This window comes from Phyllostomus discolor, chromosome 5 (genome assembly GCF_004126475.2).
Source record: "Phyllostomus discolor isolate MPI-MPIP mPhyDis1 chromosome 5, mPhyDis1.pri.v3, whole genome shotgun sequence".
Taxonomy (NCBI): Eukaryota; Metazoa; Chordata; class Mammalia; order Chiroptera; family Phyllostomidae; genus Phyllostomus; species Phyllostomus discolor.
This window is the reverse complement of record NC_040907.2, coordinates 15277568-15305117: the sequence shown is the minus strand read 5'-3', so window position 1 is coordinate 15305117 and position 27550 is coordinate 15277568. Positions and strand designations below refer to the sequence as shown.

Sequence of the window (27550 nt, the reverse complement as noted above, 5' to 3'; positions counted from 1 at the left end):
ACAATATAGCTTAAGTCCTCAGAAATAAATTCTACCACAAGAAGAACATCTACACCACAAAAACATGTCACTGAACACGTACAGACAGCACAGCCTGCATCTTCTGCTCGTCTCTCTCTCCGTGGGGGCAGCCACGTCGGTGGATTAGTCCGAGCTCACATGAGCAACCCCTTCCTGTGCACACACACCAGGCGCCGCACGCAGGACACAGCGGTGTGAGCACACAATCGGCAGAGCCGCCGACCAAAAGCAAAGCATTTAGTGATGAGACTTTTTTATAAAAAGGACTTTAAAGTCTGAATAGATCCCCCCAAAGTTAAAGAGATGCTTGCTTCTACTTCAGGAGGCTCAACTGTCCACTGTGAGATGTAAGTGAGAAGCAATTCCGTTTGAGAGGAGAATGTGTACTGTAAGCAGGGTAAAAAAATGTCACCAAAAAAGAAAGTCTGACTACCAAAACGATCGCCCCTGCCTCTTCCCCTAATTCATAGAAATGGAGTAGGTGTCACTTTCTTTCCAAGCTGCAAAATGTTTCAATGGACACCTTTAAAATGGTCTTCAGAGAATCTCATCATTACCTCCTCTACGGATTTTCAGTCTACGAATGATGCACACAAATATGCGTCACATAGAAAAACTTAGCAGGTGGCGAGGACAGTTTGGGAAGCTGTAGGCTAGAAGACGGTCACAGCGGCAGACTGCAGTGGCCACCTGACTCACAATCAGTCAAGCTCACGGGCGGTGTGTCCCCATTCCAAAGTAGCAGCTGTTTCTCTGGGAGGGAGGGGCGACACCCAAGGACAGTGGTGGTGCATCGCCTTCCTCGAGTCCCAGGTAAGAGGACAACATGCACACGGATGGGTGCCACCTGGATTCCGACAGTCGAAGCGAATTTGGCATTTCTTCCCCAAAGTCCAGGGAAAAAAAATACTAGAGGAAAACGATTTTCTATGGATTATTCTTCAGGTTTCTTTTCATGCCAAAAAATTTAGGTATATGAATAACAATTAACCTTTGATCAAGAGATTTCATTAGAAGTTATCATACCAAGTGCAAAATTACCACACTAGATTATTAAAATTGTAAGATGGTTACATTCCTAAAAATGGTACTGCACTGGGTGACGATGGTTTTAGCTTCCGGGTACCTGATGCTGCATGGAGTCAGGGAAGGGAGCATTCCTGGAGTGGGCTGTTTTCCTAATTTGCTACTATTTAAAAATGCTGCACGTTGGGGGCTAATGCTTCGAGGTGCTGTTCAGAGTATCAGTTAAAATGCTGAACAGGTAAAATCAGCCTCTACTCCGGACTGCCGCATCCACAGTGCAGGCCTGGGGACCACACTGCGTCTCACGCCCTGCGCACCTCACCTACACCGCTGGCAGCGATGCGCCGGCGGGAGGGCCACGAGCCCGGTGGCGGGGGGGCCCCCCCCAGGATGGTGCCGCCTTGCACCACCGCACGCACCCGCAGGGCTCACGGACCACAGCCGAAGGTCTGGGGCTCGCTCAGGGCTGTGGCGGGAGGTTCAGGGCGCCTCGTCTGCGTAATTTTCTGTTTGGGGTTTTTTGCTTCTTCCTCCTCTTCAGTTTCACTTTCACAGACGTGGACCACAACGCTGGGTGTCGACTCGGTTCCTGCGTGGAGTTCGTACTTCTCTCCTGTGGAAGCCAACAGCAAAAAGAAGGGTTGGGCCTCTGGAGACTTCTCCTTCTACTCCCATTTTAACTGCTGATGATGGGTTTTTCAATCTTTAAATCCCCTATCAGAGGACTTTATCTTGTTTTAGCATTAGGGCTTTGACACTTTATAATTCTTAGGAAGTTTTGCTGTTTCAAGAAGCAGAGCTGCAAGGAGCCCTGGGGCCTGAGAGTTACAATGCTAATTACTGTTCCAAGAACAGAAGAAGTGAAACTCTTAACTTCAGAGTGGTGTTGGCTTTTCCTTGGGAGACACTTATTTTTGTTTTGTTTTGCTTTTTTTTTTTTACTATTGTTCAAGTATAGTAGTCTCCATTTGTCCCCCAAAACTCCCCCCAACCCCAGCCATCCCCACCTCCCACCCCTGATCCCACCCTGCCCCCCGGTTTTGTCCGTGTGTGTCCTTTATAGATGTTACTGAAAACCCTCCCCCGCCCCCCATTATCCCCCCACTCCCCCTCCGGGAGACACCTGTAAGGCTCCAGTCAGCATCAGCAATCCCTTCGTTACAGAACCTCAGACATGCAAGGTCCACCCCTAACGTCTAAATCAAAACAAAACCACTTCCCCTCAAAATGACCCTTCTGTCCCCTGTGACAGACACAACACTGCCTGAGGTAGACAGTGAGTCTGAACCAGCGATGAATGACACCGATTTCTTATATTATTTTAAAGGGATGAGAGAAATAAAAGAGAAGGAAAAAGAAATGAAAAATAAATAGAAGAATTTGGAAGTGATAATATGATATCACCACCACTCTGTGACATACTTTTCACTGGAGAAGCTGTCCGGCTGATACTCTGACAGAGTGGGGGAGGGGGGGAAGCAGCTGATACTCACTAGCGGCTTGCTCTGTACTAGTGGGATTTGTAGCAGTAAAAACTGTAGTTAGACTTACTGAGTATTATGCATATATCATTTAATCCTATAACCACACTGAAAAGTAGCTATTATGATCCCTATTTTTTAAAAGATTTTATTTATTTATTTTTAGAGAGAGGGTAAGGAAGTAAGAAAAAGAAGCATCAATGTGTAATTGCCTTTCATGTGGCCCCTACAAGGGACCTGTCCCACAACCCAGGTATGTGCCCTGACTGGGAATCGAACCGGTGGCCCTTTGGTTCACAGGCCAGCGCTCAATCCACTGAGCCACACCAGCCAGGGGTATGATCCCTATTTGAGATGAGAAAACAGAGGCTGAGAAGATTGGAGGAAGCTAAGTAACCTGCTCAAGACCACCAAGTTAGCAAATGCCAGTGAACCCGGGCTTGTGTGACTTCACCCTCCACCCTGATGCCACTAGTTGGCTAGAACACAAATCACTGAATATAGTCTTCAATACAAAGGTTTCTTTGGGAAAACAACAGGGAAGAGAGGTGTTTGTTACCTGGTCCCAGTTTGGAAACAGCACAGAGCAGATCATAGTTTATCAGAGGCGTGGCGTCCTCGCCCTGCTTCCACCCGACCGGGGGAGACGCCGGAGGGGAGATGAGGAACTGCTTGGCTGGCTGGGGCGGCAGCAGGTACGCCTTGTCCCGCGTTTCGCTGGAGGTCTGCACCTGCAGGGAGGGGGGCGCTCAGAGTTCGTGGCCAGGCTATGTTTCCCAGGCTCATCTTTATGTTAATCGTTACATCTCTTGGGAGAAAATTCAAAATTTCTCTTTAACAGTCTCCCTCTCCCATTGGCCGGGAGTTGTCTGTCTGGTTTTCATCTGGAGCGGGAGATGACAAACCTTTCTTTTTTTTTTAATTTGAAAGCTGAGACCAAGAAAAAAAATACTTGGTTGAAAATAAAACAGTGCACCTAATACATCAGTGGAGATCGAATGCCCTCATCTCGCCAAGTCTCCTGAGAAGAGATGGGTTTGTCAGAGGCACAGCGACACACAGCATCGGCACAGCCAGCTCTCAGGAGCCCACGGGACCTTCTGCCATTTAAACTCTAGGACGGCCCCGTGGTGCCGGGCTGTGCCGCCTCCCTGCTCACCCCTGCGGCCCGCAGCTGCTTTCAGCGGGGCGTCTCACACGTCCCAGAACACAGAAGGGACTGCAGGTGTTTTCTCAAATCTCCTGAGGATGCCGTGTCATGAGTGCCACTCTAGGTGTTCGGAGAAAAGTGAATTCACCGATCTTCGGGTGTTAGGGCTTAACCCTCATAAAACCCCGGTTGAGAAAGGCTACCAGAAAAATGAATTCCTTTCACTATTAGTCTAAGCAAGACAAAGTTAAGAGGGCAAATACGCTTAATATATACATTTATGTATCTGTAAAATGAACAATATTTTTACATTATTTGCTGACAGGGACTGTTCTTTCCAAGACCTCTGATGGAACAGAGAACACGGAGTCGGGCAGTGCTTTTGGGCAGAGAAGCACACGTTTAGGGAACGGCGTCCCGGGCTCTACGAAGTACCTGTGCAAAATACAGCTTCAGCTTCTTGCCGTTGAAGTCTGTTTCGTGGAGTTCTATTCGCGCTCTCGCTGCTGCTTCAGGTTTGCTGAAATTTATTCGGACTCTTCTAAAGCTTTTAAACAACTGAAATGTAACCTGGTCATCGTAGATGGTGAACAGCGCTTCGAATCTCTCCTACAGGTTGGGGAGCAGCAGGACAGAGAGACGGAAGGAATAAAGAAAAAGGAAAGCCTTCACCAAAAAGAAGTTTCAATCATTAAAACATAAACATGGGATAGAACCCATTATAATTTGCCTTTTTTCCCCTCCAAACAGCACACTTTTCTTGTAGGTGTCCTGTAATTCATACGCTAAGTTCTGTAATTTGCGCTTATTTTAAAAGTGATTAACTTTTTCGATTCAAATTATAAGATAAATGTAATGCATTATAAAATAAATGTAAGGTATAAAAAATGATACAAACATGTCCAATTATCAAACGAGAACATCACCACCGTCTTTGAGCACCCAGTGTGCCCGCTGTTTCTCCCCCCACCCCCCACTCCTTTCCTCCTTCCCCGGAGCCGTTTCTGGAATTTCGTGTTTGTGTCTCCTTGCTTTTCTTAATGGCTCTACATCTGTATGCCTACAGATACAATCGTGTGGTATGTATTCTTCAGTAACTTGCTTCTAAGTGCTTCCTTGTTGTTGTGTAATTGCAAGCCATCCTTTTTCATGGCGATATGGTATTCCGTTACAGAGCCACACCAAGATTCATCTAATGCTTTTGGAATTGGGACTCCCTCCAGTTTTTTGCTACTACTATGCTGCTATGATTTTATTTCTTTTGGAGAAATGTTATTTCTCATTGGTTATCCATAGTGATGCCTGGCTCTCAACATTTTTGAGATTTCCTTTTGGTTCAATATGTCATCAACTCTCATAAATTTTCTATGTGCGCTTGAATGTTTCTGCAGCTGTTGGGGACAGTTTTGTAAATATGTGCAGTATGTTAAGCTTGTGTTCTTTAAAAGCTCTATATACTGATTTTGCGGGGAGTTCTATCTGAACTACTTATTACTACGCAGAGGTCTGTTACAATCTCTCACTCTTAGGTGGATTTATTTTTCCTTGCAATTTGGTCATTTTTCCTTCATATACTTTAAAATTCTTTTTTAAAATTGATTTTTAGATTAAGTAAAGAGAAACATCGTTTTGTTGTTCCACTTACTGATGCATTTATTGGCTGACCCTTGTCTGTGTCCTGACTGGAGGTGGGACCTGCAACCTTGGTGTACCGGGAGGATGCTCTAGCCACCTGAGCTGCCTGGCCAGGGCTGCTGCACACACTTTAAAGTTCTGTTGTATTATTGTGTACACAGACGTTCAGAGTCACTTTCGCTCCCTGGCGGGCTGCACCTTTAATCATTGGGTGGTAGTGCTTTTTATCTCTAGGAATGCCTTTGCCGTAAAGTCCGTTTTTGTCTGATGTTAATACAGCGGCTGTAGCTTTCTTTTGCTTATATGCTGCACGGACCTCAATTTCCATCCTTTACTTCTAACCTTCATGCACCCTTGTATTTTGTACGCCCCTCATGTAAGGAATGTGTGTGTGCATGAGCCTGACAGTCCAGTCTGACTACCACTGCCTCAGATGTTCTATGTTCGCTGCCTGTTTTTTGCCAGCCCCCCTCTGCATAAAACTTCTGTGAAAGATGCTCGCCCTGGCTGGCGTAGCTCAGTGGATTGAGCATGGGCTGAGAACAAAAGCATCGCAGGTTCGATTCCCAGTCAGGGCACATGCCTGGGTTGCAGGCCATGGCCCCCAGCAACCGCACATTGATGTTTCTCTCTCTCTCTCTCTTTCTCCCTCTCTTCCCTCTCTAGGAATAAATAAATAAAATCTTAAAAAAAAAAAAGAAAAAGAAAGATGCTCATGTGCACTTGGCACCTGCTTGCCAGATGCCTAATATCCTGTAGACACAGCTCCTCTTTTACAAAAGAAAACAATATAGGTTTTTCCTCAGGGTTCACTCTGGAGAATGCAATTCCACAAAAATACCATTCTGGGTAAAACTGGATGGTACATGCCCTAGGTGTTTTGAGATGGAATACAGCAAGCAGGGAAGGAAGAAGAGCAATATTTGAGCCATACATGAGGCTGAGGGGAAAAAAAGTTATCTTCCCGTGTGTTAATGAATTGGGATAACGAGAAACCTAACTTTAGTTACCAGAAGAATAGCAACCTTCAATTTTCTTTACTGGTCACTTGTATCCAATAGTTCAGTAAATGAAATGCTACGAAAGAGACCCAAGAACTTCTCAGCACCTTCAGAAATACTCCTTAGGCTTGCAACAGTAACACAATAAAAGAAACCTCTAAACTGCTTTGGTTTGGGGCTACGTGCAAAGACCTCCCCACTGCCTGTTGACAGGACAGTGGAAACCACACATTCCCTCATGTATTAACGTCTCTCAGTTTGACCATTTACCTACCACTACGAAATAGCTTCAACTTAACAAAATATGTCATGATTTGTGCGCAAATATTCATTTTCCTAGTGTTCAAATACCCCTCATTATCTAGAAAATGACTTTTATCCTAAAAATTATATTATTTTTGTTCATTCACTAAAAAAATATACGAAGCAACCGACTGCATGCCAGACCTTGAGCTATGGGCGGCTTTCCAGTGTTCCATGGAGCAGGTGAGCTGTCAGAGCGCTCCCGTTCTGATTTACTCTACCGTTTCTATATGTGAAAGTAACACGGATGAATAAACAACACAATAGGGAGAGGAAGGATTTTAAAATAGATGTCAGTTCTTTAAAGAAATGTAAATGTAAATGTATTACATACATTTAAAGAAATGTAAATGTGTTAATAATTATTAACACTTGTAGGCACTTTCCATAGTTTTCCTCAGCATCTATTTCCAAGATGGCTGACTTTGTCACTCTTTAAAAAAATCAGAACTGAGATTTTATGAAATTCCATTTAATTCTTGGTAGTCGCTTATTTTCAACATATTTTGCATACTAAGTAAATATTGAAATTCTCACATGACCTAGTTAAGAAACACCCACACAGAACACAGTGAAAATGGAAACTAAGGAAGAAATAATGAATCATGGTTTATGAAAAATTGCAATTCTGTATATAAAACAATTTTACTTTCCTAGGGGAAAAGGACCATATGTTTATTTCTAATTCCCCAAAACAATGAATTTTTTATAGTAACACAAGCTATCTTACAAACCAAATGGCTACTTGATAATCACATCCTTCTTCCTTTTTCCTTTCAAAACAATTTTTTTTTTACCATTCCAGAAACACACCATAGCTGAATGTGATGTACAGAGAGACGACAGCAGTGGGGGTACGGCTCTCTCGCCTCTAAACCCCAACACCTGTGAACTAACGGAGGATTATCTAAAAATGAAGCCACATAAGAGCTGATCAGTAAGCTTTTCACGAGTTTTGTCAGTTCTTTCCCTCTCCTTCATTTCCATGTCCCCCGTGGTGTAGCATAAATATGGTTTATAAGATGTTTGACTTCTGGCTGTGAGGTGCTGAGGAAAAATTAATGTAGAGGGAAAACTATCGCTGTTTACTATTTGAGGAAAAAAGACAAGAGCCCTCAGCTGGAAGCTCCGCCCCCCGAGAATCTAACGATGTCCACACGTGGGTTCCGCGGGCTGTCCCCCACCGCCTGGCAGGAGCACAGAGGGGTTTAGGGGACCACGGACGGGCGGCAAGGACATCAGAATCCATCAGCACGGGCTGAAGATTGCTTGTGATGGTGAATAAGTGACTTGTGACAAACATAATTCAATGCAGAAATCAAATCATCATTTTTCTCCTAAGAACTTTGTTTTGGAAATAATTCACATTTCTAAGTTTCCGAATTCTTTGATGATACAAAATTAATACCATCCTGCTACCGGGCGACAGTTAGACACTCACTTCTGATAAGGTAACGGAGATCCCACAACATCTAAATCACCATCGACTACTTTCTCAGCGGTCCCTTAGTGCTGCCCTGTGGGGCAGTGCATCCAGAGGAGTAACACCAACACTCCAGTCTAAAAAACCAGCCCGAGGCTTTTCCTTTACATAAAGTAAGTTTTCCTCAGAAGATAGACCCGAAGCCACCTTCACATGCAGGAGTCACCTGTGTAATAAGTCCGCGGTAGAAGTGACTACACGTAACTTGCCCCCAAAACAGGCGAGGACGACACGGAACCGACAACGTTCTCAGAATTCAACACGCGCACTGCCAGTGCGCAGCAAGAGGGGCCTCCTGACACGGCCGCAGGGGGCAGTGGAGAAGGCCCTGCAGGATGGCTCCGTTCCCATCCCCAAGCAGAGACGGTGAACTTTATCACCGTCAGGGGAAAAAAACCCTGAAAATGACTTTGCTGCACCTTTTTGCCTGGGACTGAAAGAACCCGGGGCGCCTGCCCACCGACACTGCACATCGGGAGGCACGGTTTCACCGTGGAGAAACAGCGCTGCTTTGGCACACCCGGCGGTGAAATTTTCTTTGGCATCCTAAGGCGAGAGCGTTTTCACACACTGTGTCTGTCTGTAGATCTGAGACAGAAAATTCCACCTCGCCAGCACCTGCAGCTGCAGCCTCCTCACTGTCCCAGGCAGCGTCCACTTCTGCCCCGGGGGGGGGCGGGGGGCACGGGCGGAGGGCTCCGCCGGGCGTCACCGCTCGGGAAGCGGCCAGAGGGAGACTTCGGCGGGGACAAAACACACGTACTCCCGGGCGCGGTGAACTGAAAAACGTGCCTCTGATCCTCCGGGCACTTGTACAAGTTCTGGAAGAATTTTAAATCCTCTATAACCTTTGGCCTATAGCATTTATATTGCCTTCAACACCTTTCCAGAACAGAAAGAAGCATGAAACTGAATTGAAATTTCAAAAAAATATAAAATACTCTGTTCAATATTGATTTCTCTGTTTTAATGGCTACCATGTTTATAAATATATATTCTGCCTTACTGGAGAATGAATTCTTAAAGGACTATAATTTTTTTTCTCCCTCAGACCTGAAATATTCCCTGTACCATCAACAAGAAGGTGGTCAACTAATGACATATTTTTTTAAAGATTTTATTTATTTATTTTCAGAGAGGGAAGGGAGGGAGATAGAGACAGAGAGAAACATCAATGTGCAGTTGCTGGGGGCCGTGGCCTGCAACACAGGCATGTACCCTGACTGGGAATTGAACTTGCAACACTTTGGTTCACAGCCTGAGCTCAATCCACTGAGCTACGCCAGCCAGGGCTGCCTAATGACATATATTTTTAAAAATTATTTATTTATTTTTTGGGAGAGAGGAAGGGATGGAGAAAGAGAGGGAGAAAAACATCAATGTGTGGTTGCCTCTCACATGGCCCCCACTGCGACCCTGGCCCACAGCCCAGGCTCGTGCCCTGAGTGGGCATCAAACTGGCGACCCTTTGGTTCACAGCCTGCACTCAATCTACTGAGCCACACCAGCCAGGGCCAATGATATATTTTTGATGGGGACAAACTACAGGTTGGTATTAGGATGGGGATGAAAATATTCCTAACTGGAGTGTTGGCTATATGAGCAGATACTGTCAAAACGCACCAAATTGCATAATTAAGATATATGCATTTCACTGTAGGTGAGTTTTGCCAAATTATTATTTTAAAAAATATAAGGGAAAGCAAGAGAAGGAGTGGGGTCAGGTGGCCAGGCTGGCGGCAAAGACAGGGGAGTACCTGGACCTCGGCACTGCTGAGCACAGCCGGGGTCGGGGGGCGGGCAGAGCCCCACACGTGGCAGCCACGGATCTGGCTGGGAGCAGGGAAGGCGGCTTCGGCCAGCTCCATGGTCCACCTTCAGTTAGGACAACAACTGCTAGTAGTAATTCTGGTGATAAAAATGCCCCCTCTTTTCCTGCGGCTACACCGGGGAAGACCCATGGCTGTGCTTGCACAGAAGATGCGTGCATGACGCAGAGGCCATTTTCAAGCACCTGGTGGCCAATCTGGACACCTGGCCTCGGAACACCTGGAAAACCCGGCCTGCCACACACGTGAGAAGGGGAATGATAAGTGTGCCACGGCAGCTGCCACCCTACTACACTGTAGCTAAGCTGATTAGGCAGCAGCCAGGACGTCTGCCAGAAAAGTCTCTCCACACACACACACACACACTCTCTCCCTCTCTTTTCCAGATACAAAGATCCTGCCCTCAACCAGTGGCACTCAAACCCCACAGCTCAGGAGCAAACAAGAGCACTTTCTGGGGACTATTGAGAGAAGAGGCACAACCTTCAAGCCACAACTGTGAGAACTTCTAATGAGATCCCAGCTCCCGACAGTCCCCAGCAGAAGCTTTCTTTTTCTTTTTACGCGAAAGGTGGTTCTGGTTGTTTACCGAAAAGAGAAGAGCAGAGAAGACAGAGGAGCAGGTTGCAAAGCCCCCTGGAGGAAAGCGCGGATGAAACTGAACTGGGGAGAGAGCGGGCAAATGGTCAAAAGCAGTGAGTTCTGCCTCCTGCTGAATGTGTGCTCGCGCCGCCCCGCTGGGCTGGTTGATGGGCATCTTGAAGAGGTCGGATTACAGGGGGGCAACCATCTAATCCAACGAGTCAGGATGGCCCACCCAACACTGAAGGCTTGCCAACGAACGGATCTAGGCACTTGGGCTCAAACACAGAGTTTTGGTGTAAGACATCAGAGGTGAGAAAAGCCACATGAGTGAGTTCTTCCTCTGAAAGCCATGTGTGTTTCCCCAGGAAAAGAAAGGTTTCAGCCGGCCCGACTGCTGTTCCTAGGACCCTATGTCCATGCCAGATGCACGGAGAGATCCACCACTCCACTCCAACCCTCACTTCCTCTTTCCGCTTCTCCCCGTCCACATAGGAGGGAAGGTTCGGTAAGTCCGGGTTCAGCTTGAACTTCGTGTCCTGCCTCAGAATGGTGTGTACCTGCTGCAGATGCTCCAGGGGCCCACAGATGATGTTGTCAACGTGGTGGCCTCTTTCCTGTGACTTTGGGGACAGAGCACTTGCACTGATGAACATACTACACCCTCCTCCACATCTGAGAGGAGGACGTGAGAGGACACCATCCATTCTGAGGAGCGGAAGCTCTCCGCTCTTGGGTCATTAGTCCAGACAAAACTCCTTTCTGCATCCAGATAACAGGATGTTCATTTCTTCAAACCTGAGACCACAAGAGACAGGCCTCAGGAGCAATCTACAGTCTGGACAGATAACTGCAGGAAGCTCAAAGGGCTTCTACCAGCCACTTACCTTCTCAACTAACAGAACTCTGGAGCTAGGCTGTCTGAGTTCGACTCCTGGCTCTACTCTATAGCAGTGTGACCTCGGGCAAGCTGTGCCTACAGTTTCCTGACCTGCTGATGCAGATGATAAGGGCGCCCAGCTTATTGGGTTAATGCTGAGGATAGAAAGAGTGAAAATTTAAAGCTCTCGGAACAGTGAGCTGAGAGCACGAATACTATTATTAACAGAGACAGGGTAGAGCTTTTGCAATAGTCTACTTGCCACATTGTGCTTACAAAAAGGAAAGGAAAGAAAGAAAAAGCTGCTCTTCTGCATGACGTGGGTCCTGGGGCAGGCGGCAAACGGACAGAGATGACACAGCATGAACCAGGCAGCGGCTGCTACGGGGGCTCCAACAGGAAGTTGGAGCCTGCCCTGCGGAGTTGTCCTTTGGTAATCTGGAGGTGTGGTGCTGCTTGGAACGGTCACCTAGGAGACGTGCCGCCCACGGCCCCTCGAGATGGGTGAGACTGCACCACTGAGTCATGAGATCGGTGTCTACCCTCCCAGGACATTGCAGGACTTGATCCTTTGAAGCAAAGAAAACTGCTTCTCTGTTAAGACACTGAGGACTCTCTGTTATTCTGCTATGAACTTGGGACTGGAATTGAGGGGAAGGATACAAGGGATTTATTTTTCTTTTGGTAGTTACACTCAAATTCTACATATTAAAAATACAGTTTTCACTTCAGTGGCTTTTAACTTTGTTTATTAATTTTGTCTTTTTGCTTTGTTTGTTATTTCTTAAAGCCAACTCTTTGATGAGAGCCTTGAAAATGACTTGTTCTGCCTGTATTCACGGTGACAAGCTCGCAGAGGAGAATGCAAAGCCATTAAAGCAAATGGGAATGGCTGATAGGGAGTCATTAAAGCAATAATAACTGCGAGACGGAGCAAAACCAACGGGTTGCCTTTCATACGTGCCCTGATCAAGGACCAAACCTGCAACCTAGGTATGTGCCCTGCCCGGAATCAAACCCGAGGCCTTCCGGTGGACCTCACGGTGTATGGGATGACACTCCAACCGAGCCACACCGGCTAGGGCTGCTGTCCTAATATAATACAACCTATAAAACTAATAAAAATAGAAATGTAAATCAGATTAGGAAATAATAAAGACACAGTTATTGAAATTAATTTATGGAGGTCCAACATAAATGTTGGGGAGTGCGGGTACCCTGACCCTGTAGATAACCATCCAGTCTTTTACTCGGCACATGTTTAACGACCAGCAAGCCTCAGAAGCCTGTGTGGAGGTGATGTGTGTGCCTGTTCGGAGCTTACGCACTCCTGAATTACCCCATCCCCACCCATGGGAGTTCCCTGCTTTCGACAGGTTAGGAACGTACACACATGGGCAGTCTGGCTGTTTCTTAGAACCCAAGAGCCCCGAACCCTGCCTGGCTGTGGCAGATCCTGGAGAGTGGCAGAGCTTCCCAACTGAAATCGAGGTGATGGGGGGAAAGCTCTGATGCAGGACAGGTGTCACGATTTGTTTTGATACAGATAAATAATTACAAGGCACTTTTGACTCTTACATACATGTTACAGAGAAGTTTTTAAAATCCTTCCCCCCTTTGGCTTTGTCCATGGGTCCTTTATACATGTGCCTTGACAAGCCTTCCCCTTCTTCCCCCCATTATCCCCCTTCCCCTCCCCTCTGGTTACCGTCAGTTTGTTTTCTTTCTTTCTATGTCTCTGGTTCTATTTTGTTTGCTTGTTTGTTTTGTTGATTAGGTTCCACTTATAGGTGAGATTATATGGTATTTGTCCTTCACCGCCTGGCTTATTTCACTTAGCATAATGCTCTCCAGCTCTATCCATGCTGTTGCAAAGGGTAGGAACTCCTTTCTTTCTGCTGCATAGAACTCCATTGTGTAAATGGACCATAGTTTTTTGATCCACTCATTTCCTGATGGGCACCTAGGTTGCTTCCAGCACTTGGCTATTGTAAGTTGTGCTGCTATGAACACTGGGGTGCATAGGTTCTTTTGAATTGGTGTTTCCGGATTCTCAGGGTATAATTTTTAAGTGTACGATTCAATGGCATTAACTATATTCACACTGTTGTGCGTAATTACTCCACAACCTGTCCATCACCCTAAAGTGAAACTCTGTACCCTACAACCCCCATTCCCCCTCACTCCAGCCTCTGGCAACCACCTTCTGCTCCCTGTCTCTCTGAAGCTGACCGCTCCGGGCAGCTCACGTCAACGTCTGTCCTCTCGTGTCTGGCCCGTTTCACTCAGCGCACTCTCTTCAAAGGTTCATCCCTGGTGCATGTATCGGAATTTTACTCACTTTTAAGGCTGAATAATATTCCACTGTATGTATATGCTGCATTTTGTTTATTCTGTTGTTTCCACCTTTTGACTGTTGTGAATAATGCTGCTATAAACATTGACACATCTGTTTGAGTCACTTTTAATTCTTTCATGGATACACCCATAAGCAGACTTGCTGGACCATATGGTACTTCTATGCTCAAATTTTCAAAGAAACTTCCATACGGATTTCCACAATAGCCGCCCCTTTTTACATCCTCACCGGCAATGCACAAGGGTCCCGATTTTTCCGAATCCTTGTCAACACTTTTCTGTTTTTGCAATAGCCATTCCAAGGGGTGCGAGTGGCAGCTCCTTGTGATTCTGATTTGCATCTCGCTGATTACTGGTGATGTTGAGCACATTTTCACGTGTTTATTGGTGCTTCACGTATCTTCTTTGGGGAAATGTCTACTCGGGTCATTTGCCCATCAGTCAGTTGGGCTGTTTGTTTTTGTTGTTGTTGAGTTTCAGGAGCTCTTTCAGGCACTTGATATTAATCCCTTATCAGATATGATTTGAAAATATTTCCTCCTGATCTGTAGGCGGCCTTCCACTCTGTTGATGGTGACCTTTCATGGACACATTTTTAATTGTGGCGAAGTCCAATTTATTTTTTCTATTGTTGTCTGAGCTTCTGGTGTCAGATCCAAGAAAGTAGGCCAAATCCGATGTCAAAAAGCTCTCCCCTTGTTTTCTTCTAAGAGTTTTATCTCTTACACTTAGGTCTTTGCCCCATTCTCAATTAATTTTTGTATGTGGTATAAGGTAGGGGGCCCACTTCATTCTCTTGCATGTAAGTACCTAGTCTTCCCAGCGCCATTTGTTGAAAAGACTGTCTTTTCCCATTGAATGTCTCGGCACTCTTGTTGAAAATCAATTGACCTTACGGGCCAAGTTCATTTCTGGGGTCTCTGTTCTATTCCACTGGTCAATATGCCTGTCTTTATGCCAGTACCACACTGGTTCATTTTTATTTTTATTAGGATATAATTGACATATAAGTACCTTCTGTTCTGACTACCACAGCTTCCCATTAAGTTTTGAAATCAGGAAGTGTGAGTCCTCCAACTTTGTTCTTTTTCAAGATTCTTTTGGCCAGTTGGGGTCTCTTGAGATCCCACGTGATTTTTAGGATGAGCTTTTCTATTTCTGCAAGAAATGCCATTGGGATTTTGCACTGACTTTGCAGATCGCTTTCAGCAGTATTGACATCTTAACAACATTAAGTCTCCCAGTCCATGACACAGGATGTCTTTCCATTTCTTTGTAGCCAGAATGGCCACAGATTCAATTAAACAAATATTTACGGAAACCTTATTATATTCCAGGCACTATTAAAAACAGAATTCGTTAAACAGAAACATTCTTCCTTCAAATCCCTTTTTCAGTTCCCAAATGTAAAACAAATCCTTTTCTCAAAGAAGGACTTACTTCTTCGGGATTGAAGGTTGTGTCACACAATTGATTTCATTTAAAAACCAGAGAATCAGTGCATTCAGTTAACTTCCAAAGACCATTTACTTTTATTTATTTTATTTTTAATTAATTAATTAAGAGAGGGAAGGGAGGGAGAAAGAGAGAGAGAGAGAGAAACATCAATGTGCGGTTGCTGGGGGCCGTGGCCTGCAACCCAGGCATGTGCCCTGACTGGGAATCGAACCTGTGACATTTTGGTTCGCAGCCCGCGCTCAATCCACTGAGCTACACCAGCCAGGGCTACTTTTCTTAAATAATACTTTCTCCTCTTTAAACAGAGGGAGTAGAACCAAATACTTGATAGGAAGCTTTATGTTGAGCTTATGATTACACAGAGCACAAGAGGTTTTAGGCCAGTGTATCTGAAATCATAATTTTGGATGAAATCTCCGACATAGTACGTAACCTCACTCAGCTCATAATTCTGTTTCTTCATCACAGCACTAATCCTCAGCAACCACCTTACAGAGTCCATTCATTCAATAAACATTTAACGGGTGTTACCTTGTGCTGAGAGCTGTATTAGATGCCAAGTGTCATTGAACCAAAAAAGAGCAAGCAGGGATGTTTTCAAACACCCCAACCACCACCATCAGGAAAACAACTCAGAGCAAATGTCCTATGGTGAGTAGATGAGCAGAGACAGTTTCAGGGCAGTGCGGAGGGGCCACTATCCAAAAGCCATATGCATTTCCTTATAAAGACAACCTTATCAACAACACTGCTTTGCATTAACATTTACTGAGTCCCCTCAGACACACAGACCTAAAACAGAAAGAGCGGTCCTATTTCCTACATTATAAAAACCCAAGCTGTATTTTTAACACCTCTCATGTTCAAATCAGAAGCCTGCTTAATTTTTTTCTTACTTTAAGAAAGAGAAAACTGGCCCTGGCTGGCGCAGCTCAGTGGATTGAGCGTGGGCTGCGACCCAAAGCATCGCAGGTTCGATTCCCAGTCAGGGCACATGCCTGGGTTGCAGGCCACGGCCCCCAGCAACTGTACATTGATACTTCTCTCTCTCTCGTTTTCTCCCTCCCTTCCCTCTCTAAAAAATAAATAAAATCTTAAAAAATGGTTCCTTTAAAAAAAAGAAAGAGAAAACTGGAATTAAAAACAACAAGCAAGTAAGCAAAATCACACTGGGAAATATACAAACCTCTTCTGGAAAAATGAGGTACGAAAGCCTGCAGCGGAGCTCCTGATTAGCCGAGCAAACACATAAACACTAACACCTGTGTTGCTGCAGCATTCTAAATCATCAGATAAGCCTCAGTTTATTTTTCTTACGGCTTATTATATTCTTTACTTTTCCTCCTCCACCTCGTACACACTATTTTCAAGGAACATAAATGAAAATGTACAGCCAACATCTAGCCATCTAAAATGAGGAGTCACCTGTATATAAAAATGGTATCTGTGTTCTTTAGGCTACTATTCAGTAGAAGGTGAAAGTTCATTCCAACGATTACACAATTATAAAGACAAAAGCTCTTCGAGTCAGGGGGAAAAACACTAAAGTTCTTTTGAAAATAAAGCGTGTAATTGCAATTATGATTACCTTGCCTCTAATCCACCAGAAACGGTTTTGTTTTGCTTTGTGTTTTGCACATGTGCGGATGACCTGCACAAATGGGTTCTTCCAGGGGGAATTAGAGCAGCGTAGGGCACAGTGAGAAGAACGCAAAGGGAACACTGACTCTCCTCCCATTTTATATCCAAATGACGATCCACATAATTTTATTATAGAAACATTTTATATTTTACAGTTTCAGCTTATTAGCATTAAGGCTATCATATAGAATTTACTATGACTAAGAATTGCATAAAACCAACCTGAAGTCCACTGAACGGCTACTAGAATTTCTGCTGATACCATTTCCAACATATATCTTTAGGTGAGATACGGAGGTGGGCAAAAGTAGGTTTACAGTTGTAAAACCAATAAATACAATGATCGATAAATAACAACACAAGAGTGAACTGTGTTTCGTGTACTCACAACTGCACGCCTACTTCTGCCCCCACCTTGCACGACCCCAAATAGTGTTTCGTGCTGCTCTCCTTCTGCCACTCTGCCCGCACTTGCTGCCGGTGATCGTCCGAAAGGTGATTCTGGCCAGAGCTGCTTTGCTCGATGATTCACCACAGAAGGACAAGCTCCCACGCTTTGCAGGATGTCCCGCACTCACCTTTCCTGTTCGGCTGCCCTTGACTTTGGCTACATCTCACCTGCGTACCAGCCACACGGAACTGCCTCCGACTCACCGAAGTGGTCCACACTTTTCGTGATTCAGTTCTCCCGCTCAAACTCTTCCCTTTGGCCAGAATTCGCTTTCCTTCCCCTACTAACCTCCTAACAACTTTCACAGCTCTACTCCAATGCCACCTCCCCATACAATCATTTATTCCCATGGACTGTGATCCCCTCTCCTCTGATAACCCAACATACTTTCACGTGTCTTTAAGGACACTGGTACTCCACCTTCCATCAAGTGACTTCTTCTCTCCACCACTGGGCTTCACACTGAGGCAGAAGGTGTTTAAGTGCCTGCTCTACCCCCTGCAGCAACCGGCACAGTGCCTTACCCATGCAGGCACTCGGGTGTGCTCACTCAGGTGTGCTCCGAGTCAGACCCTAGGGAGTGCTGCCCAAGAAGGGCACCAGGAGGAAAACACGCTGGGTGCAGAGACACGAAGCGGGAGGGCTGCCGGTGGCACTGTGAGGAGACGTCTCAGAACATGCAAAACTTACACCGACACGAGAAATACGTTACTTTCGTAGGACTAAGACCCATACATAGGCTTTTGGGAGGTCGTGATGGAAAAATAAACATACAAAACCTCTTTCTTTCCAGGTAAATAATAAATGAACTAAAGGAGAGTAACCTTTAAAAAAATAAACGTAATCATTTTGCCCAAGTCAAAAAAATGTAGAAAGTAAAAGAAAATGTTAGCAAATCTGTTACAATGAAATTGTAAATAGTCCTAATTATGTAACTAGCCCTAGAAAAAGACTTTAAGAAATATTCCTTCTTTTGTGGATCTACTCCCAGGTAACAGGAAGCCACACTAAAAATCAGTGGCTTTTTCTTAACTACAGCCTCCAAAAGTGAGTGAATGAATGAATGAATGCACTTGGTAAGACCTGATTCACTATAAACTAGTGGTTTTCAAAATACGTGTGGAGAACTGGTTTCTAGGTCTGTCCTGTCTGTTGCAGGTTGATACTCTTTCTTTTTTTCTTTAAGATTTTGTTTATTTTTAGAGGGGGTGCAGGAGGGACGGAGAAAGCGAGGGAGAGAAACATCACTGTGTGAGAGGAACATCGATCGGTTGCCTCTTGCATACCCCCAACTTGGGCCCTGGCCCGCAACCCAGGCATGTGCCCTGACTGGGAATCGAACCGACAACCTTCTGGTTTGCAAGCCAGCACTCAATCCACTGGGCCACACCAGCCAGGGCCAGGTTGATGATGCTCTTATAACATGTAATGAAAATGCTGCAGCAACGTCTAAAGGTTGATGCATACTTTCTGTACTTGTCATGGACTGGTAACAATCTTTGCACACGGCCAGCCGTCAGCCCTGTCCCCCCGAATCCACACACGTGCAACATACCACCCACGGCAGGAAGGGGCAGGGGGCGGGCCTACCTTCTGCTCCGGCACCTTGAACACGGCTTCGTGGACACTGCACGCAAAAAGTGAGGTGGGCAGATCACTGAAATCCATCATCTCCTCCAAATCGTCTTCATTTTCCCCAAAAATCATCTCCTCTTCCTCTTCTTGGTCACTGCTACAGAGATCTGACTGGCTGTCATTCCAGGATTTCATAGTGTCCCTCAGCATTATCCCCTAAAAGCAGGTCTTTCCCGTTCTTCAAGTTCTAAGACATGGACCGGGCATCTGCTGCTAAGAAAGAAAACAACAGAAGAAGACTTTGAGGGTCAAGTCATGTTCCAGTCGATTCTCCAGGAAACAATCCATCAAAGGCAACCATTTTATTCAATCAAGACAAATCAGCGTTTAAATCAGCATGTAAATCAACTCATGGCAGTCTTCATACATGAATTCTATATCAACTAATTTGATTTGCTTAGCATATTTTGTGCAATACAGTTCACTGGCAATGATATAATACAAAAAAAAAAAGGCCAAAAGTTTTCTAGTGAAATCGGGGGTAAAAAAAGATAACAGAACATGAGATAACATCAATATGTACGCGAGTTTACAAGGCGTAGGAAGGAAAATGTGAACCAGAGCTGCCGTCACATATTTGTTGTGGGTTTCGGGTCGACAGCACCGGAGCTGGCGCGGCGGAGCGAAGCCCACGCGGACCCACTCACCATCTGCGCCCTGAAACGCCGCCTGCGAGCAGCCGGCTCCACCTCTCTCTCAAGCAATGTGGCTTTTTTGGGTCCACTCCCAAAGGATGAAGTTACACACAGCCAAAAGTTCTATAGAAAGTCAGTTTTTGTTAATATTAGAAATATTGACAGCAGACAAAAATTGGACACAGATGACAATCAAAACAATGCCCTTTTAGCCCTGGCTGGCGTAGCTCAGTGGATTGAGCGTGGGCTGGGAGCCAAAGTGTCCCAGGTTCGATTCCCAGCCAGGGTACATTCCTGGGTTGCAGGCCAGAACCCCAGCAACCGCACATTGATGCTTCTCTCTCTCTCTCTCTCTCTCCCTTCCCTCCCTAAAAATACATAAATAAAATCTTAAAAAAAAAACAATGCCCTTTTCTGAATGTTTCATAATCAATCATTTTCACCCCAAAGCGTGCAGCTGCGGGTGTCTTCCCCGTCAAAGGGCGGGAGGGAGTCTGTCTCCTCCAACCAGCTGCCCCCACCCCCGCCACGCAGGATGCCTCGAACGTAAGGTAAGGCACGTGAGGGTGCTGAAACACAACTCCAAGAAACATTGGGCACAGAAAAATGAAGCGCTCATGAGTATCACTACCTCAATGTCACCCAGTTCACTTTCCCTTTTACTTCAAAGAACACAAGGCCACAAATACATCGCCTCGATAGAGCGTGTTACGGAATGTTCATTACAGGACAAAAACAGTGTTTCCTTTGTTGTTGTTGTTATTCTATTCCATCAATCAGGAAAGGCATTCTAAAAAGTAAAATCTTTAATCGCTTTTGCAAACATTTTCTGAATGCCTGCTGCATGCAGGGATTGCGAGGGATACTAGGGAAATAAGACACGGTTCTTACCCTCAAAGAGCTCCCTCAAAGCGAGAATTTCTTCTCGACAACACTCGCCATCTAGCCATGCCCGAAGGATCTTGTTCCATTAACTGGTTCCTATTCTTTCGATTTCTCCTCCTCCATCTGTCGCTCTTCCTCAGCAAACATACCTGTTCCAGATTGCCGTCCCCACCCACCCAACGCTCAAGAAAACCTTCCTTTCAGATGCGACCTTCCCCTCAGTCTATGTCTCTCTGTCTCTTCCTCCCCTTTCCTACCAGCTTGCTGGCAAGACTGCAGTATTTGCGGTGTTGTTCCAGCCACTCCTGAATTGTGTAGCTGGACTTCCGCCGCTCCGTGTGGGCTCCAACTGCCCTCAGTGTGGACAGCAACGGTTTCCTCACGGTTGGAACCTAATCTCAGGCCGCAGCCGCTCTCTGCAGCACGAACCCTGCCGCCCACCCAAGTCACTGGGGGGCCTCCCTGTGCCTCTGTCTTCTGGGTCCTGGTCCTTCCTGCCTCTTCCTCCTCGCCAGCTGTCTCTGTCACTGGCTCTTCTTTCTCCACTCACCCTTTACAACTCAGCTCTTGAAAGGTGCCTCCCCATCCTCTTCCTCCTCTCCCCTTTTCTTGGGTGGCTTTATCCACATCCAAGCCTTTAACGACTTCACCACCAGGACGTCTCAGCTTTGCTCCTTGCCTCCCTAAGGTGCACACGCATCACGTGTGTGTCAACACTGTCTCTGGTTCCACGCAGTGATCCTTAAATCAGGAAGGATCCACCGAAGTTGAGGGGGAAGTGAGAGCAGAATCTCGGGCAATGAAGGGGGTGGGGAGTTTGGAAAAAGCACGTGACCCCAAGGGACCGTGACTTGCTCCTGCTCTGTCTTTCCTGCCTGACCTCACTGACATCACTGCTCCCTGCGATTTCTGTCTCTGGACTCAACCTCCCTCTCCTGAGCACCAGACTTCTATTTTTAGATTTCTATCCAATAGATCTGCTTCGGTAGCCCCACAGGGACTACCATTGTTTCAAATTTACTCATTTAATTAGATTACTGTGCTGGAAATCTCCAATCTGGAAAGGAACCCGCCCAGGAGGGAAATGTATCTCATTGTGGCTTTCAATGTAATCTTTTCTTCAAGACTAAATTGTCCCGAGCAGATGTTGCTCTCACAGCCCTTTGTTTATTTCTCTGTTATATACTTACTTTATGACTGTTTGTTTACAAAGCACTCCTGGCTACCAGACTGGGAGGGCGGCTGAATTCCCGGTCCCTGGCACAGTTTCTAGCTCCCAGTATATGCTTAATAAGGATTGCTGAATGAAAGCAGGTAACACTGTGCTTACACCGCTGACAGGGCAGCACAGGCCAAGGAAAATGTAATTCTGCGTGAGATCAGGGACAGCTTCCCAAAGGAGGTTATGGTGCGACTTGAAGGATGAACAGAATTGCAGCCGGAAAAGAATGGGAACGTTCCAAGCAAAGCCAACAGTTCATGGGCAACAGCGGGAAGATGAGAAAATCAGCACCCACAAAGATCACGTGACCTGATGCGGCCAGAGTGTGCAAGCTGGGCGGGGGACAGGGGTGGGGGGTGGCAGGAGACAAAGTTAGAGAGGTAGGTGTGGGCGAGGTGCCCTTGAGAACAAGGTTAGCGTGTTCCGACATGAGACCCACTCATCACCAGCGTGCCATTGAAGGCTTTCAGGCAGGGCAATGATATGACCAACCCAATTTAACCTTCAGTGTCACTCAAGTGGACCGTCTTTGTATCTTAGCTCCTAGTGACACCAGTGTTTTGGATCCCCCCCCCCCCCCATCTCCAACCCATTAAAAAGAGGTGAGGAAAGTACTGACTCCTTTTTTGGAGGATGGAGAGCTGGGAAGCTCTGAAGGGCTAGATTTTTACATTTGAGAAAGTCAAGGTACTTTTGATATGATTTTTTTCAAGCTTCTTCCTCCAACCCCTTAAAAAAAATCAGAGCACAGGAAACGATCCTTTACCTGACTTGAAAAAAAATTCTTAGAATGTTACACCTTCGTTTCCTGTTTTCTACCTTTGTTTTTGGGTAACTTTTTTTTGGAGGGGATATAATTTCAAACAAAAGTTTTAAGAACCATACTGAGGAATTCCTATCTACTCTTCACCCAGAGTTACCAATTACTTACGGTTTTGCCCATTTTAAAACGCATTCTCTCCCTGTTTTTACACTTATACTCCCCCCGAACCACTGAGAGTAAGATGGGTGTGCCCCCTGAATCCCCCAACACCGACCGTTTTCTGTCACAAGCCGAGCTACAATGCTCCAAACCAGGAACTTCAACACTGACATGATTCTGTCATCCAGATCAGAGTCCATCTCCGAATCCTGCCCGTTATCCCAATAATGTCCTTTGTAGCTACTTTCTCTTCAACCTTTAAAGATTATTGTTGAATTTTTTGCGTTTTGCCACAAGACAGTTCAATAATCTTTCTAGTTTGGGTGCATTTTCTTCACTGACACACCACTGTACATTTGATACAGTTTAAAAGCACGGCCTGATGAACCACCACGGGAGCTGCAAACAAGAGTGAGCCGTCTGCACGTGTCCCGCCTCAGACCTGGGTCAGGCTCCACGACGCTCTCCCAGATTTCAACTCCGGCTCCCCCAGTACTCCGTTACATAAACTGCTTTGTTTCTCTTTTGGTTTTCTCAACTATAAGAAGGAGCCCTCTACTAGCCCTCGGATAGTAGAAGAATTAAATGAAAGAATCCATGCTAAGTGTTCAGAGTCACACTTTGCACAGAGCTGGTGCTCAGCCATGATTCGCACACAGGCACTGTCTATGGCAGCGCACTGCTGGGTTGAAAGGGCCCAAGGAACATCAGCACCATCGGCGGAACTGACATCAACACAATAAAATGAGCAAAATTCACACCCAAATGATCATCTCATTCCAAGCACCAAAATGGCTACAAAAGTAAAACTAACACTTTGCGTGTGCCGTTTTAAGGAAACTGTGCAAGCACACACCTATCCACGAAACCAGCAACCACGGGCGGTGGCAATGCGGCTGCTGTATGAAAATGTTTCAAGATTCAAAATCAGAGAACTAACTGAAAAAGGCCTCACCAAATTTTATGTTGTAATCCAGCGCACATAGTATCATCCCAATGGCGGCTTCCTTGCTAAAGGCAAGCCATGAGATTTTCTGGGTGATAGCTTAACTCAACATTGTCAACCACTTCATGATTTTTGACACTATAAATGCAATTAGATTTTAATAGAGATATGATCAAAGTCAGCCACTGGACATGACAATCCCAGCGTGAGTGTAAACAAATCATCTTACAAGGTAACTCAGCTGGTACTTAAAGAGTGGCTTGGTTTTATTAGGCGAAGAAAAGAATTAAAAAGTATACACTGTTTCCATGCTGTTATTACTGGAGTTGTTGCTAACTCTGCCCCCACTCCAACTATGACAAAACTAAGCTGTCCCTCAGTTTACTAACCCAGGGGGCAGGGACCGGCTGGACACAAAGGGCTGCCGCCCCAGCTTCCGCAAGCCAAGTTCACCATCACCTGCAGCGCAACTGCAGCTGTGGCTGGCTTCCGGCAAATGGTTTCTTCATGGAAACATCAAATGAGTGGAAAAGTCCAAGTGGCGTGACCATCTGCTCTGCTACAAGTCTTGTGACAAAAGTAATCCATCAAGCCAGAAATGTCAAGCACACGGATTTGACTTTGCATTTTTCAGTTCTGATCAGAAAAGCTAAATTCCTTCTCCTCCTCCTCCTCCCGGATTTTTATAAAAAAAAAAATTTGAAAATCATATGCATCTCAACTTGGTGACCATGTCAAATACCTCAGGCTAGATGCACTTATTATTTTTTGATGCATCCAAAATGCTCCTGAACAACCCTGGAAGCACACAGGGGCCCCACCCCAGTTCTGCAGGGCCCTGCCGAACCGCCCTGGGAAAGTCACTTGGCTTTCCGTGTTCTGTTCGTTGTCTCACATGGAACATACGGGAAATATTCGCGGATGCTGCTGAATATTTACTAAACTCCTCTTCATATACTAAACTCCTCTATATACTAAACTCCTCTTCAAAACTTCTACATTATAAATTTAGATTAAGTTTCATTTTTTTTTTAAAAAAAAACCCTCAGGATGGTCCATGAATGGCCATCTACAAACCTCTACCTTCTACTCCCTCCTCATTCACCATTTATATTATAGGTAGAATTTTACTACATGTTAGTAGCTGTGGGAAAAAATAAAATTGGGGCAACTGTAAAGTGAAAGAGGGGAAAATTAGATTTTCTGATATATTTCGATGACCTATGCCCTCTTTTGACAGGTAATCTAGAACTGGTCCTGCTGCAATCCCCGAGGTTCCGTGCCCCACCAGGAATAGTGGTATTTGTTAGCGCCAGAGAGGGAACAGAAACAAACACCACAAATGAACTGTCAGGACATATGAAAATAACAGACTTTAAAGAATAATTGCAGTGGGGATATAAAAAGAACTGATATTATTTGTTCTGATGTATGCAGTTCATTTTCTCTCACTCTAACCCCTACATTGTAAGAGAAAAATGGAGATCCACTGTCTGAACTCCACCTTCTGTGGGGCTTTGGGGTCTAAAGAACAAATGACATTGAAATTTAGAGCTTCCGTTATTTCACAGGCTTCAGCTTCATAGATTTCCAAACCACGCTATTTTTCATGTTTGGCTTAAGTCTTTCAACCAACAAATCCTCTAGCACCACGCAATATCTGTTCTCATCTGCAACCCTGAAGATCCACATGTTTAAAAGCTTTACAAACATTACAGTTCAATAGTGGGAAAAATCTTGTTTGCCCTAAAAGCACTGAAATACCTTCCCAACCTAAGAAAGAAAAGGTTTGCCAACCCAGTAAAATATACAGCTGATGGCATGGCTAAAAAAGGGGCTGTTGTTTTTCAGGCCTTGCATTGTCTTCCTGCATCAAAAGTGCCCTTCTAGAATACCATCATAAAATCCCCACCCCGAAGTACAAACTCACGGGATGCACCAACGTCTATACTTTCATTCTCAATATTGTGTTTTTATAATTTAATATAGAGCCAGAGCTAACGAAACAGCCTTAAGTCATATGTAATCACAGCCACAAATAAGTCAGTTGTTTCTTTTGCCAAATGCAGAGTTCTGTGAAAAGTCAGAATTAAACGTAGTGTGCTAGGCAATTTTCAGTAAGGGGGAGTGCGTGTTTTTGGCTTCGCACTACACTGAAACATCCGTTTAAGTAATCCCGGTCTGTATCTGCAACTCAGATCTGAACTGCTCTCTACACTGGACTCCTAATCCCTGAAGGAGATGATCAGATTTTGCACGGAAGCTGCAACGAAGCGACCTGAAAACAGCACGGTCGCTCCACCGGTCCAGGCGGCAGATGGAAGCAGACAGACAAGTTTCAAGAAGTTAGCGAAGAAGCAATGCGATGGTTATCCGAGGAGGAATAAGAGGGAAAGAGGGGCTTCCAACTTCTGGCCTTCTCCGTTTTGCTGACTGCACCCTTCCTGCCTTCAGATTGGGCCTGGCAGCTTTGCAGAAAGTCTAACAATTGTTTGGGAGGAAATTATTGGTGGAGAGGAGACGACAATTTTCTTGTTTTTGTTTTTTTCCAAGACACCACCCTAGAAGAATCAGAGGAGACGCTGGGCGCGACTGGGGCTGGACCACCACCTCCGCCAGTGCTGGTCGCATACCTGGCTCGGAAATGCCAGGGGCTCGCCCCACCCTGCAAAGGGGAGACTCACCTGAGCGCTTGGCTGCTGCAGGAAGACAGGCAGGAAGCCAAGGGAGAGGACCGGGCGCCACGAGAAGCCGGGCCTGGGGAGACACCCCGGATGGCAGTCTGGGCAGAGTCGGTGCAAGGAGCCTCACCGCCACGCCCTCGACGCCGGCCGGCGGGAGCGACAGCCTAGGCCAAGGAGCGAGCGGCGCCAGGTCCAAGCCAGGGGCTGGCGTCGCGCGCGTGCACCAGCCCGCGCGCTCCCGCCCTGTCTCGCCCCCTCCTCCAGCAAAGGGAGCGCGGCGCAGGCGCCCGAGGTCAGCGGCCTGAAGGGGTGCGCGGGTCCCAGTTGCCGGCAGGAAGCGGCCCCGCCCCTGGCGCGCGGCCGTGGGGGCGGGCGGGGTCTGGGCGCGCGCGCGCGCGCGTGCTCGCTGGGCCCGCAACGCCGGATTTCGTGTTCCGGGCGGTGGGGTGTGCACGGTCATGCTGGGGCGGGGGCGTTAGGTCCTCACGACCACAGGACCTTTGGTGACCTTTTCGTTTTCCATCGTGACCAGAAATAGTTTATCTTTTTCCTGCGTAGCCCGTGTGTCGGCCACAGGAATAGTAGGGATATAGGAGCATTTACTGAAGGCCAGTTACTATGTACAATGCGCCGCGTGCTTTCCGAGCGTTACCTCATTTAACCTCACAGTAAGCAGCGAGCCGGATATTATGATCCTCATTTTATAGATTAGGAGGGTTTCTGTGTGCTTGATCACCTGACAAGAGGCTGCTGGTAGGTAGCTGAGCTATAGGTAGCACTTGGACGTGCAGAGCCTCGCGCTGGGCTCTTAACCACCGTGGGGTACTGCCGCCGCCCCTCCACCCGCTCCTCCACGGCTCTCCTCTTAGCCCTGTGTAAAGTATCAATAATGTTTACATTTTTAGTTTCCCGTTTACAAAACGGTTTCCATGCACAGTCTTGCTTGAGTCTCTCAGAAGCCCTGGGAGACAGTGGAACATAATTATGCTTATTTTACAAATAGAACAAAGGCCTAAGCTGCTCAATGAGTTCAAAGTTACAGTGGTAGGACTGGGGCTTTAGTTGGTAGATGTTGTAGTTGTTGTTGTTATTACAAGACAGCTGGACCAAGCTTGGGGGCGGGGGAGCCTGTGTCTCTTTCCTTAGTTTACAGAGAGAGAAACAGAAGCACAGTACCAGAAAGGAATTTGTCTGAAGGATGTGAAGTTGGAAGAAATCAGCTCTGATCACCCACCCATAACCCCCTCGGAGTCAAAGTGAAGCAAATTGAAGGTCAAAATCAAGGAGGCAGTGTTGTCAGGCACCGAGCGCCTGGGTCGTGG

General features: G+C 46.1%; 1 protein-coding gene across 3 annotated transcripts; it reads right to left on the bottom strand.

Annotated features, from left to right (window-relative positions):
• RCAN3 (RCAN family member 3) lies at window positions 1–26549 on the bottom strand. Of its 3 annotated transcripts, none has more exons than XM_036025529.1 (5): window positions 26225–26549; window positions 18890–19141; window positions 4114–4287; window positions 3088–3259; window positions 1–1660 (listed from the first exon to the last, which is right to left on the bottom strand). In XM_036025529.1, exons 2-5 carry the CDS (start codon window positions 19082–19084, stop codon window positions 1476–1478), a joined length of 726 nt encoding a protein of 241 aa, XP_035881422.1. In that variant the 5' UTR covers window positions 19085–19141; window positions 26225–26549; the 3' UTR covers window positions 1–1475. The 3 variants fall into 3 exon arrangements, with proteins under 3 accessions (XP_035881422.1, XP_028368151.1, XP_028368150.1); XM_028512350.2 differs by having other exon boundaries at window positions 18890–19147; window positions 26229–26549; XM_028512349.2 differs by having other exon boundaries at window positions 18890–19144; window positions 26229–26549.
• Window positions 26550–27550: the final 1001 nt, after the last annotated feature.